General features: G+C 43.1%; 1 protein-coding gene across 1 annotated transcript; it reads right to left on the bottom strand.

The window, feature by feature from the left end:
• Window positions 1-412: 412 nt before the first annotated feature.
• Window positions 413-12,298, bottom strand: IL17D (interleukin 17D). Its single transcript, XM_071735757.1, has 3 exons — window positions 11,960-12,298; window positions 11,527-11,831; window positions 413-2,373 (listed from the first exon to the last, which is right to left on the bottom strand). The coding sequence occupies exons 1-3, from the start codon at window positions 12,086-12,088 to the stop codon at window positions 2,058-2,060; spliced, it is 750 nt and encodes a 249-aa protein (XP_071591858.1). The 5' UTR covers window positions 12,089-12,298; the 3' UTR covers window positions 413-2,057.
• Window positions 12,299-12,415: the final 117 nt, after the last annotated feature.

Genomic DNA, 12,415 nt, shown 5'->3' with positions numbered 1-12,415 from the left:
GTGCACGTTAAAAAAACCCCACAATAATGAAACATTAAGGGGTTAGACTGCTGAAGCAGCATCTGATGCAGTGTTTCTCCAGTTCTGTGGGTCTGCCTTTTAAGCCCCTCTGTCTTTGATTACTATTTCACTCTTAGAGGGTCAGAAGTTCTTCCACATAGGGATGATGGAAAAATGGCTGTAATTGCTGCAAGTACTTACAATCTCCAAGGAACAGGTAACTACCTTTAATTGCTGGCAGCAGCTATGCAATTAGCTGTTCTCCAAGAAGTATAAACGCTTTATGACCTTCTTTGAATCCTCTTTTGAGAATCCCCTTGAGACAGAAGCATCACAGTTTGAGGAAACAAATTTGAAGACAAGTAGAACTGCAGAAAAGCATCTGCACAAGAAACACTGTCAGAAACATAAATCCGACATTGTGACAGGAACCTTTTATTGATTCTGGAGTTCTTAAAAGTTGTTTTATGCTTCCAGAGACGCTATATAAATTGCACTATGAAAATAATGTTACACTAGACTGAGAAATAAAGAGCACAGTCAATAATTATGCATCAAGACAAGGAGTTGTTGTGTGATTTTCATTCTCTATTCAACTTGTTTAGCTAAATTTAAACTTCTGTTTAGCAGATAGTTTCTCCATTCTCCATTCAACATCACTCCAAAGGAACATGTGTTTGGGTAGCACAGGGACTTTCTCCACTTTAGATAAAGCCAAATTTTGAAATTCTTGATGTAGCATATACCTTGCTGCATATGGTGTTTATTCTTTTTTGTACTGATATTGCAGTCACAATCTTTCACCTGTAAAATACATTCTCTGCTGGATATTCAGAGATTTATCAGCCTTGGTGTCCCTCTTAGGAGTTTTATTTTGCAAGGAATGCCTGGTTACTCCTGATCATCCTTCACTAGACTGAGTCAGCCTTCAGCCCCTCATTCTGGAAATGGAAGTTTTTATGTATTTAGAGCTTCTCCTTAGAGCTTGCCTTCAAGTTCCTGTAAGCTGCAAAGGGGGAAGACTGCTCTTTTGCAGGCTAGCATCTTTTGCAGGTGATTGTTACGTGTAGCAGAGGGGAAAATTAATAACAGTAATTGCATAAATCAACTGGGCTTAAGAAGTCTGGATTGACTGGGACTCAGCTCAATGATTTCTGTAGCACCTGTAGTTAAGAGTTTGCCTGTTTACTCACCTGCAGTGTACCTGAGATGTATGCTTTGTACTTTTTTTTAAAAATGGGTATCTCCTCTCATAACATGGAAAAGATTTTATCCTTTTAACTGTACAGAATACAGTTTTGTCACAGGGAACAGTTAAGCAGTTAATGACGAATGAAATCTAATACAGAATTCTTGAGACCCAAACTGTGTTTTTTTCTGATTGATATTTTCTGTGCAATTAGACTTAGTTCACATCAGGAAAGTCTACTGCATTTTTACAATATTCCAGCATGCTTTTTCTCCACACTTTTGTACCCTTATCAGTTTGGCAGGCTTAAAAATAGCAAACTTGTATAATACTGTTTTGTGAATGACTCAAACTCAGCAAAGGGTTCCTTGCTGTATAACGATGGAACAGCCAAGAACACTGCTTGGAGCTGAGATATGCAATATAAAGGAAGGCCCAAGAAATTATCCTTTTAACTGATAATTTGGCACATGTATGGCAGCTATGTGATTTTTATATATGAGTATTTAAAAGTAGAGTATAAAAGATTCCTTAAAAATATCTACAACCAGTAATAGCTAGCATGTCTTACAGTTATATCATTTTCTAAAACTTACTGTGAATAAGCAAGGATAAAATGTTCTGCTCCAAGAACAGCAAAAAAAAAAAAAGCTACACTGGAATTTGCAACAAATACTTACACAAGCTAAAGTAGTTCTTAATATGAACTGTAACCTCTAATGATCTGCGCGACTGGGAAAAAACCTTACGATCTGATAACTGAAATAACCAGGTAGAAACAGAGGGTAAGTCCATGTGTTTGTTGCTGTGGTAAAGTCTCCTGAGGCCATCAGGTGATGATGTGAAGCCACAGTTGTAACGGGACTCCTCATTCTGACGAAGGCTTGTTCTGGCTTACCAGCAGCTTCATTTCTTGCTTATCTATGCTGGAATTCACACTTTCAGACTCTTTTTCTTGCTCGGGTACACAGGTGCAGCCCACCGGGATGGTGACATAATCTTCCGTGTAGACGTAACGCCCCCCGGCACAGGAGGAGCTGCGGCGCAGGATGACGGTGGGCATGTACACCGGGGTGCTGCGGAACTGGAAGCTCTCCTCACCAAAGATCCCCATGAGGCAGCCCTTGCACAGACAGTATGCTTCAGGAATGTATTTAGGATACCTTGTGGGATCGTATGAAATTCTATAGGGAAGCAAAGAACAAAGATTCATTGCCATCTCTCAAAGCAGATACATTCCTCGGGAAAACACCACTATAATGGGACTTGACCATAAACATTTATATAAAGTATTTGTTTTCTTCACCATAACAACAGCTGTGGCTGTTACTGTCTGGCTTCTTACTTGTAAAGTGTAACAAAAAAAAAAAAAAAAAACAAACAACCACAGACAGCTTGCAGAACTGATCAGGTCCTATGGGGTGATTGACTTTCTAGAATGTGAGATTCAGAGGCTTAAGCAGAGTATGTTTTGCATGTTGGATTGAATGGGTAAACAGAGCTTTAAAAAGGACACTTGGGCAATGCCAGACTTTTGATCTGCCTTGAGTTCCTCAAAAATTGGTACAAATCCTTGTTAATATCATTAGTGCTGAAGATAAAACATTAATGTTTTAAATTTTACAATGTAAATAGAATTAAACTGTACTATTATTTCTGCAATAGTTAGTCCTCTCTTAGTATACTGGGGGTTAAAAAGATGCCTTCCTCTTGAAAGCCAAATTCTGTATTTCCTTCTCTAATTTACCTCCACTGACTCTTTCTCTAATCACAGAAGAGCAACTTTTGCATGCCCACACTGAGATAAACAGTCAAGTTTCAGATTTTTCTCTGCTACATTTTGAAGTAGCACATTACTCCAAAGAGTATAGCTTCTATTTTCTGTTATTGTAGTTTGTTGTTTGACCCTTTCTTGCTTACTAGTGCCCTGTCTCTGGAAATTCCTGATTAGCAGGAGCTCAAAAGCTTGTAACCTACGTGCAGCTGGGCCCAGCAAAGTTCTAGTTCCAACATTCCTCTCTGGATGTTGTTGGATGCAAAACCAGAGGTGAGATACTATGGTCTCAAGTCATGTAGATCCTGGCTGACCTATAACCATTGTTTTTAGCAAAGAGAGTAAAAGGTGATGAAGTCTTCTTGTTTTTTGAAATGACAGATGAAATACACCTCAGAGCACGTGTACTGGAGCGTGAAGCCACACTGCTTACTGTGGTGGTGATGTATTTGTCACTTTGTTCTTCACCCATTTTTCCTGCTTACATAGGAATGAACTGCTGGGCATGGCTGCAACTTATGTATTATTACAACTGTGTGTCATTATTCTAGAAAACATGTCTGCACCTCCAGAAAAAGAGGATTTTCAGTATGTTTAACTCCTATGCCAGCTGTCCTCTTTGTACCTGTAAGTTTCCTCCAGACCACCTTCTGTACTCACAGTATAACAAAACCAGCCCTGCTTCAGCAATAGCTGCGCTGTCCAGCTGGAGAGGGATGAGACACCTCTCTTTGGCTGAAGAAGTGTGCAGATGAGGAGCACGGCCAGACATCTCTTGGTGCTTCTCCTGCAGAGCTCATGCCCCCTTTGGGAGGATGCTGATCCCAATTATGTCATCAGAAACACCCATCTGTCAGCTAGGAGAAAACCCTTTTCTGCCCTGTTCCCCTGCTGCTCCTTTCACACAGGAGATGATAGCCCTATCCATGATGCACAGAAGTGTCCCAGAGGCTGCTACTGGCAGGCAGAGAGTGTGAAGATTGATTGGGAGGTCACCTAGTCCAAATGCCTCCATCAGGCAAGCTCAGGTGTGTTTGCCCATTTTTGTCCAACCTCTTCTTTAAAAACCCCAAAGGAGATCCCCAGCCTGCCCAGGGGCTCTGTCATAGTATTGCGCTGCCCCTTTATTTAGTAAGATTTCCTGACACTGGAGAAATTTTTCTTGCAAACTAAATCAATCATTTCCTGTGTTTGGATAGGAAATAACAGCATCTGAGACTGGAAAACAAAGTAGCAGTTAGAGATTTGATATAACATAGAATACTTAAGCCTGTAATGTTTACTGTGATGTGTTGCAAAAACATTAAAAATTCTTGCGCTGGGCTTTAAACCATCTTTTACTTGGGATCAGGATAGCACCATCACACAGTAGATTAAGTGGGGTAACTACATAAGAAAAATTAATAAATTAAATGTCTGTCATCAATATAATTATGTAGGGAGCGATACAAACTGAGTATATAATTGCCTCCTTCCCACAGCAGTTTTCAAAACAACCAATTTTGAAAAACACAACAAACTTACAGTGATTCCTAAATTGTGTTTCCCACTTTGTACCAGTTCCTTGGGTATCAAAGCATTAGCCCCTTAACTTTTCAGGTCTCTCACATGAGAAGAGGTTTCAGCTGGGAAGAGGCAGTGTACATCTGCTTTGAGCTGTGATCACACTGTCACTTTTAGTCAGCAAAACCTGCTCTTGCCAAAGAGGCAGCGTGGCTCTCCCTCTTCCCTCCACCCCTGGGTCAATGCTAATGTTCTTCTGCTTGCAGGGTGGATCAGGGAATTCATCCAGCTGAAAAGTAAGATGAATTTTGGTCCTTCTGCTGTCTTACCACATATATACAGAGAGCCCAACACAAACAAGACAGTGTGAACAAAAGCAGTGGATGGGGACAGAAGGGAGCTGCCCTTTTCAGAAGCAGCAACACCAGTGCAATGACAGCTTTAGCCAAACACAAACTGAATTATTCTATCATCAAAGAAAAGAGACTTGGGTTTTTTATTGGCTTTTTTTTTGATTGTTGTTTTTTGTTTGGTTTCGTTTTGTGTTGGTTTGGGGTTTTTTGCAATGGCTATATAATCTGCTTTCTCTGTCTTTTTAAGGAATTGGGTTTTGTCACAGAGAAATCTGACCAGCTGTCTCACAGCCAGACATCTGTGATGTTGCAGATATTTTTTGCAAAGGTCTGTGTCCCATTTATACTTGTTTATTTTCCCCAGGAAATATCTCCATGTTACAGGATCTCACACCAATATGAAATAAAATGTCTGGTAGCCATTGAAAGGGCAGAAAGTGGAATACGGGATTTTCTCCCATGATACATTCCCATTTCAAACTCAGGTGTGAATAATTTCATGGCGGATTGTTAAACATACCATGTGTCAGGTCACTGGTATTTCCTCTACTGTATTATCTCTAGCACCTGGTTTATGATGTTACTGGAAAGCAAGAACATGCTTCTGGATGCAAACGTAAGAGTTTTCACAAATAACAAGAGAGCACTGTCACTGGAATGGTGGTCTACAACAAGCTTCCTCTCTGTATTCCCATGTGGAAAAAGTCAGGTATAAATGAGGGTTTTTTGGGAAAGGATGGTGTGGTTTACTACTTTATATAGAAAAACTTGTATTGCTAACTTTGCTGTAGATACCTCTGCTCCATCATGTGAGGACTGGAAGAAATAAGAGAGGATGGATCCAAAGATGGATCCAAAATACAGATGCAGTTTTAGCATCCAGACCAGAACTTTAAGACTAAGGACTCAAAGGAATGCCTCCTGAAATTAAATGCTGCATTCAAATATCACTAAACTTTGGAGCAACAACCAAGGTTCTGCATCTCCAGCTCAAACCTGTTAAGAAAGACCACATAAATAAAGCCTCATCTTTCTAGACAGCCCAGACTGATTTGGGTCTGAACTGCTAACAAACACCAGTGACCCAGCTGCATAAATGTAGGTTTGTGACCTGCTCCCTCTGTTTTCAGAAACTGAACATCATCACTCTCTGCAAGTAATGACCACAGCCTCAGCTGCTGTAGTTTGACACATCTCCATTACCCCAAGCACTATCAGTCACGTTTTGGTGTGGTCTCCTAAAACAGGGCAAACATGTTTGATCAGGTTAATTAACTTGATAAAGCACATACTCTAAATTCCCACTGACTCCTTCCTACAAGTAGAGAAAGATGCACCTAACTGGGGTGGACACAGCAGAAGCAGATGGGAAGAGTGGTGGAGAGTCAGAGGAAATGTGGCTGTCCCCTGGCACACAAGTGTCCCCCGCATCCTTGTGTCATTTTTTGTGACCACTGCTGCAAACTAGATGGCCCAACCACTTTGGTGAGGGTTGCCTTTCCCCTGTGAGCTCAGGTACATAAGGGTAACTCTGCCCAGCCAGCACTCCTGATTTACAGGTGACAGGAGCAGTGAGCTATGCTGGGCTGCTGTGCTTCAATCTGCTGGAACAAGAAGCAGGTTTGTACTGAACTGGAACTGCTAATGAAGTGTGACTGGTTCTAGGCTGCTTTTCCTTATGACCCTGCGAGTGCTTTGAGAGCTCCCAGTGAAAAACAAACTTCCTGACGTTTATGTATGAAGCCTGGAAACTCAAAAGAAAAGTTTCTGTCAGAAGTAAAACTCTTGCAAAGATTTAATCTGTCCTGTCCTGTACTGCTGCTTTCATATGTAGTATTTTCAATATTGCTACATCATAGTTTTCAAGCTTCTAAAACCATCTTTTCAGATGTGGTGCTGGGGTAGGCAGACACAGCTGACTCTTCAGAAGATCACTATTAGCACTAACAGCTGGATGCTATCAGAGGTCTAATAAGCAGACAATCATCCCTTTACTTTGCACTCTGAGGTACTTGGAGGATTAAAAGCTCACAGCTTTTTTTCCCCCCCTTGTCAAGACATTAATTTCTCTATGACAGGTGTTCTTTTGTTCACATGCTTAATTTTTTTTATATACAGGTAGTAAGTAGTGTGCTTGCATGAAAAAGCCTGGTGCTAACAGTGGTTTTCTGAAGAGTTATAACAATGTGTACTTGAATAAAAAGACAGTTCTATGCCCCTTTGTATTCAGTCCCTCGGCTGCATATTTGGGATATGCACACTGTGCTACGTGATAACTTTAATTCCTGGAAAATGTCCTGGATAAGGTTCTTGAAAATTACTTAAAGGAAAGCCCCTCTTATATGACTTTTTTTCTAAAAGCACTGTAGATAAGCTTGCCTTTTACCAGAAAAGAGACTTGCCTGTGTTATTTTTATTAAGATTTTATGTAGATGAGCACTAAACCAAGGATGCTTATAAACTGAAATGTTTTTTTGAAAAGCAGAAATGACAAGATGGGCAACGTTTGAAAGTGGGACTAGACAACATGGGATTTCGTTATCAGATCAATGTTGACAATAGAAGTTAAATTTCTCCTTTACTAAATGCTGATTTTTAGGGACCCAGTTATAGGAAAGGATGCTGACAAATTTTGCTGATTATTTTACCTTACTATACCACAGTAAATAATCTTTCATTAAAATAATTACCTTTCTGCAGACTGTAAGAAGAGCTTTAGTTGGTGACAGCTTTCTGGTTACAAAACAAAAAAAGGCAATCTCAGCCTTTGCAACCCCAAGGCTCTAAACTCATCCCTCAGTCCAGTAAGTGAACCCCAGTGATGACAGGATGAGGCCCCAGAGACAGACACAGAAGCCATGAGACTTGGAATCTCAGAAACAAGAATGACTTTGTGAATACGTATAAAGATTATTTTCTAATAACTTTAGGGCAACAGATGATAACACCAGTGCTGATATATACAGCTGATTAATAAATGGCACCTGTGCTCTGCAGCACCATGAATGGAATCACAAATCAACACTATCTGTAAATTTGCTGGTAACTTCAGTGGGGTCAGATCTGTAAAGCATTTTTCTGGTCTTAATGATCACACTGTGTTTAGGAACATGTTTAAAGTTACCCTCTTTTTTAAGGTTCTTGTCAATGAGCAACTTGTGTGTGTATCTCTGGAGCTGAGCTTCATTGGTAAAGATTCACCATCCTTATGGATTTGGTAAATTTTAATCAGCAGCACCCATCCTGTGCTGTCAGCAGGGATCCACAGGTGTTAAGACACCCCTAGCACTAATCCTAGTGAAGCATCAATAGCCAAGGACCAAGGCCCCTGACAGTACCTCCTTGTACAAGCAGCCTCTCTGGATTTCATTGACTGCCCATGTTAATACTGCTAAAAAAAGGACAAGCAACTCCTGGTTAGATGTCACAAACTGGGTAATTCTTAGACCATCTTTCTGAAGTGCTGAGCAAACCAGTATGCTCAAGATTTCACTCAACTGACTTCAGGGAATTGTGCTGCCTCTTTATAGATGTGCAGAGCAAAGAGCAATTTGGGTGATTAAACTTTGTGCCTTGAGTTATATACTGATCTCTCATGGCCATCAGGATGGAATTTCAGTATCAGGCAGATGAATTCGTGTTCTTCCCCTAACTTTTGCCTAAAATACTAACAGCAGGATCAAGGACCAGGTGGATCTGTGGTGTGATGCACGTGCAACTCCTGAATCTCTGGATTACAGCGAGCCAAAAATGATGTAAGTGTATAACCAAATTAAAGACCAAGTAATAGAAAACAAACAGCAATCAGAACAAAGGAAAGGAGGCACACAAGGATTACCTGTGTTTTGAACCTTATTATTCCCCATTAAACGGAATTACAAATTTGGATATAGGTAATGCAGTAGGGTAAGTATTATACACAGATCTCTAAGTAATATATTTGATTCTTTCACAAATACTGATAGGAAAAAATTTCAGTTAGCTTGACCAGTTGTGTGAGAATTACAAGAAGCAGTGTTAAGCAGCTGGGAGCAGGTGCCTAGGGGAAGGTAAGTAGAGCCAGACTTAATATCTTTATTATTAATGACCTGGAATAGGGAGCATAAACAGTATACGTTAATGAAATCTGCAGATGGTAACAATGGGAACTGCTGCAACACCAGTGAGGACTGAGAAATAGTGTAAGATATCTCAGACATTAAAATACAGGTCAAAAGGAAAAAAGAAAAACCTTTATGCACAGAGCAGAAATCAATTGCACTGTAACTCTTTAGGGGCAGAAAAAAAGTTTGAGAGCAAGATGTCTGTGAAACACACTGAAATAGGGCAGGAATCCTGATTCAAGTCTCAAACAGTCAAATTCAGGCTTTGTGGAGCGTCCTGCTAGGGTGTTCAAGAAGGGGCTGCCTACAGTAAATTAATTTCTGGACATTCACTACTAGAACAACTCTGGTGATTCAATCTCAGTAGAGGAGGCAGCAATAATGATGTTATTGACTTAGCAAGATGAGTGAAGGGGCAAAAAGTCATGAGAAAAGATAACAAGTATTAAATGTAAGCAGGCTTGTCAAGAAAGTTGTGATAGAAAAGAAAGCTGTATGCAATATTTCAGAGTAACATCCCTGCCACCAAGAAGAAATTTTTGAAATCACAGAAGTGGACTGGTTAATTATTGACCAGACATGATGTGTCATTACTTGGAATCTTGAAGGAGAGCTGCATTTCCTTTTTAAAGATGAACAGTAGCTCTAATGGGATTTGGGAGCTTGATTCCATGCTAGTCTGGTGAACACCATGGATCAGACCAGATCTTCATAATGCTTTTATCTGGCTTCAAAATCTGTAAAATAACAGGTTCTAACAGCAAATGCACGTGACTGCTCATAATGAGCAATTTCGTATTTTACACTTATGTATCTTGCAGTGCTGCTGTGTCACTGCACACTACTGATACAGTAAAAAAAGGGATTGAAAAAAAAAAAGCTGTAAAGGAGATCTATTAACTAGACAGTGTACTCAGGCCTCTGTACCCTAGAGAAACAGTTTTTCCCCTAAATATAATTTTAGATTCTGCCTCTGACAGTGTAATACTTTTTTTTCCACTATTCTTTTTAAAGTTTCTAGCTAGAAGATGTCATCAAGTTACTAATATGTGAATAGTTAGTGGTCTGTTTGAAAACATTCTGATGGAAAGTACAGTAGATTTACAGTTTCTTAATAAACTTACTGTAAGCCAGGCCCCAAATAGCAGCTGGTTCTCTGTTAAGAAGTCTACACAGAGTTCCGACTGAAAATAAATACCTGCCCAATGAGATGTAAACATGGAAGGCACTGTTCTCAGATCAGGAGAACAATTTTCTGATAGGACTAGTAACTAGAAAAAAATATTAAAAATATCTGACCCTAGTGATAGGTGTTCCATTCAGACTTGCTTTTTGTATGCTTATGTAGCTTAAAAATCCTCAGTCTGCCTACACAAAATGTACCACTAAAAATACTATTGCTAAAAGTACTCTGCTTATGAAAGGCTTATTGAGAAAATAAACCATTTTTCTCTCAGTAAGATTACTTCTTAAGCTAAAAGCAGGCAAAAACACAAAATAAACGTTTATTGGTGACAGAAGAAGGAGATACTTAAGTTTGCTAGACACACACTAAATGCATTAAGGTATATATGAACAATAATGTAAAGAAAGTAAGTAAGAAAGTGAGTTCCTCTTAAAGTTGTGCATGTTTTATCTTCCTTTTATCTGCAAAAAGCTGAAAACAGAGAAGCCAATTTTGTCAGTCTCATTCAGTCAAAACTACCAGAAGACTTGATAGTGAGACTGTGGTCACATACCTGTTTTAGTGTTCTATATCTGAGGTTTCCAATCTTTTCCAGCATTCCCTCCAGAAGAGGAGACCCTTGTTTTCTGTATTAACCAGCCTAACAGCAGAGTTACTTATTTATTTTTATGTTCCCTTAAAAATAATGTCAGCCCCTGTTCCACCTCAGGGGAAGGGTCTCTGCAAAGCGTAGGTTGAAAACACAGATGGAGAAAATTGCAGCGCTCATTCCTTGCCTATGCTCCTACAGCAAACTGGACAGCAAGCCCTTGGGAGCGTTTCTAGCACAGAACGTGAAGATACGGCTCTGCTGGAATGTAATCAGAACACACGCTGCGCTCTGATGGATTTTACAATCCAGCACAGTCGCTGGAGCCCCATCTCAGGGAAAGCATCTGAGCCCCTTTGGGGATGCTACAAAGTCAGGAGGGTCTTTCCTGATGAAAGTTCCTTGCTGAGGCTCCTCTGATAGTTAAGAGTGAACCTCATGTGGGACGATTTGCTGAAGTGACTTTTTTGGGGGTGGTCTCTGTTGCTGGGCAGGTGTGTGGATGGGAGAGCTTGCTGCAGCTCATTGATTTTCCGCTTCTCTTTCTGCCCAGTAGACATACACCTCACACAGGTTGTTTTTATATATTTACCTTGTATCTGCCAAGCCAGACACCTACTTTAACACCCCTATGCCAAGCCGCTGCTGGGTGCGGCAGACATCCCTCAGGACCGGCGCTGAGTGGGGAAAGGCGGCGAAACCCCCGGGCAGGCACCGCCTGTAGCGCCGGGGGGACCCACACAGGGGAACCGGTTCTCTTCAGCCCACAGGGACCCCAGCACCTCTTCGCCCCTGAGGCGGCCCGACCCCCCTCTTCCCCCCGCGTCACCTGTAGGCCCACGGCGAGGCGCTGCGCAGGTTGACGGGGAGACGGAACCTCTTGTCGGCGGCCGGCCGGCCCCCGGCTGGGCAGCTGGCGTTGTGCTGGCGGCCCGGCGGCTCGGGCTGCAGGGTGTGGTGGAAGGCGCTGAGCATTCCCGCCGCCAGACGCCCGTACAGCTGCTCCAGCAGCTCCTCGGGCCGCTCGCCACAGGTCCGGGTCCGCGGCGGTCGCTTGGGCGCCCTGAGGGCCTCCGGCCGGAGCGGGAGCAGCAGCAGCAGCAGCAGCGCCGAGCACACCAGCGCCGCCCGCACCTGTAACGACGCCGCCGTCAGCGGGGCTGGGACCCCCCCCCACCACCACCCGCCGCGTCCCGGACACCACGGCCCGGGGGTCGGGGCTCTCCCCCCGGGTGCCCCGTCGCCGACCCGTAGCCTCTTACCCTGCCTCGCTGCATGGCGGTCGGGCTGCTCGAGGAAACCGAGGAGAGCGGCGGGCTGCGGAGCCGCGCCGTGCCACTGGCTCTCTCGGCGGAGGAGCTGTTGGAAAAGTGCCCCGCTCCTCGCAGCATCTCCCCTGGCCTCGCATGCCAGGAACATTTTAGGCGCTCACGGAGGAGGCGAGCGCTCAGCGCCGGGATCCGGCCGCTCCCGCGGTCCGCACGGCCCCTCCATCCTGTCCCGCTGCCCCCGGCCGCCGGGCACAGCCCCGCGGACACGGCCGGGCTTGTTCTGCCACCAGCCGCCGTCCCGCTTCCCGCAGCCCGGCCGCAGCAACCCGCGGGGCGGCCTCCCCGGCTCTCCCGACAGGGTCTCAGGCTGAGGACGGGCTACGGCCGCCCCGTCCCCTCCTCTGCTCCGCCAGAAGCCGAGCGCTCCCCGACGTGACATTTTGTACC

The sequence above is a fragment of the Heliangelus exortis genome, chromosome 1 (assembly GCF_036169615.1).
Source record: "Heliangelus exortis chromosome 1, bHelExo1.hap1, whole genome shotgun sequence".
NCBI classification, from domain to species: Eukaryota; Metazoa; Chordata; class Aves; order Apodiformes; family Trochilidae; genus Heliangelus; species Heliangelus exortis.
This window is presented reverse-complemented; position numbering and strand designations above follow the sequence as displayed.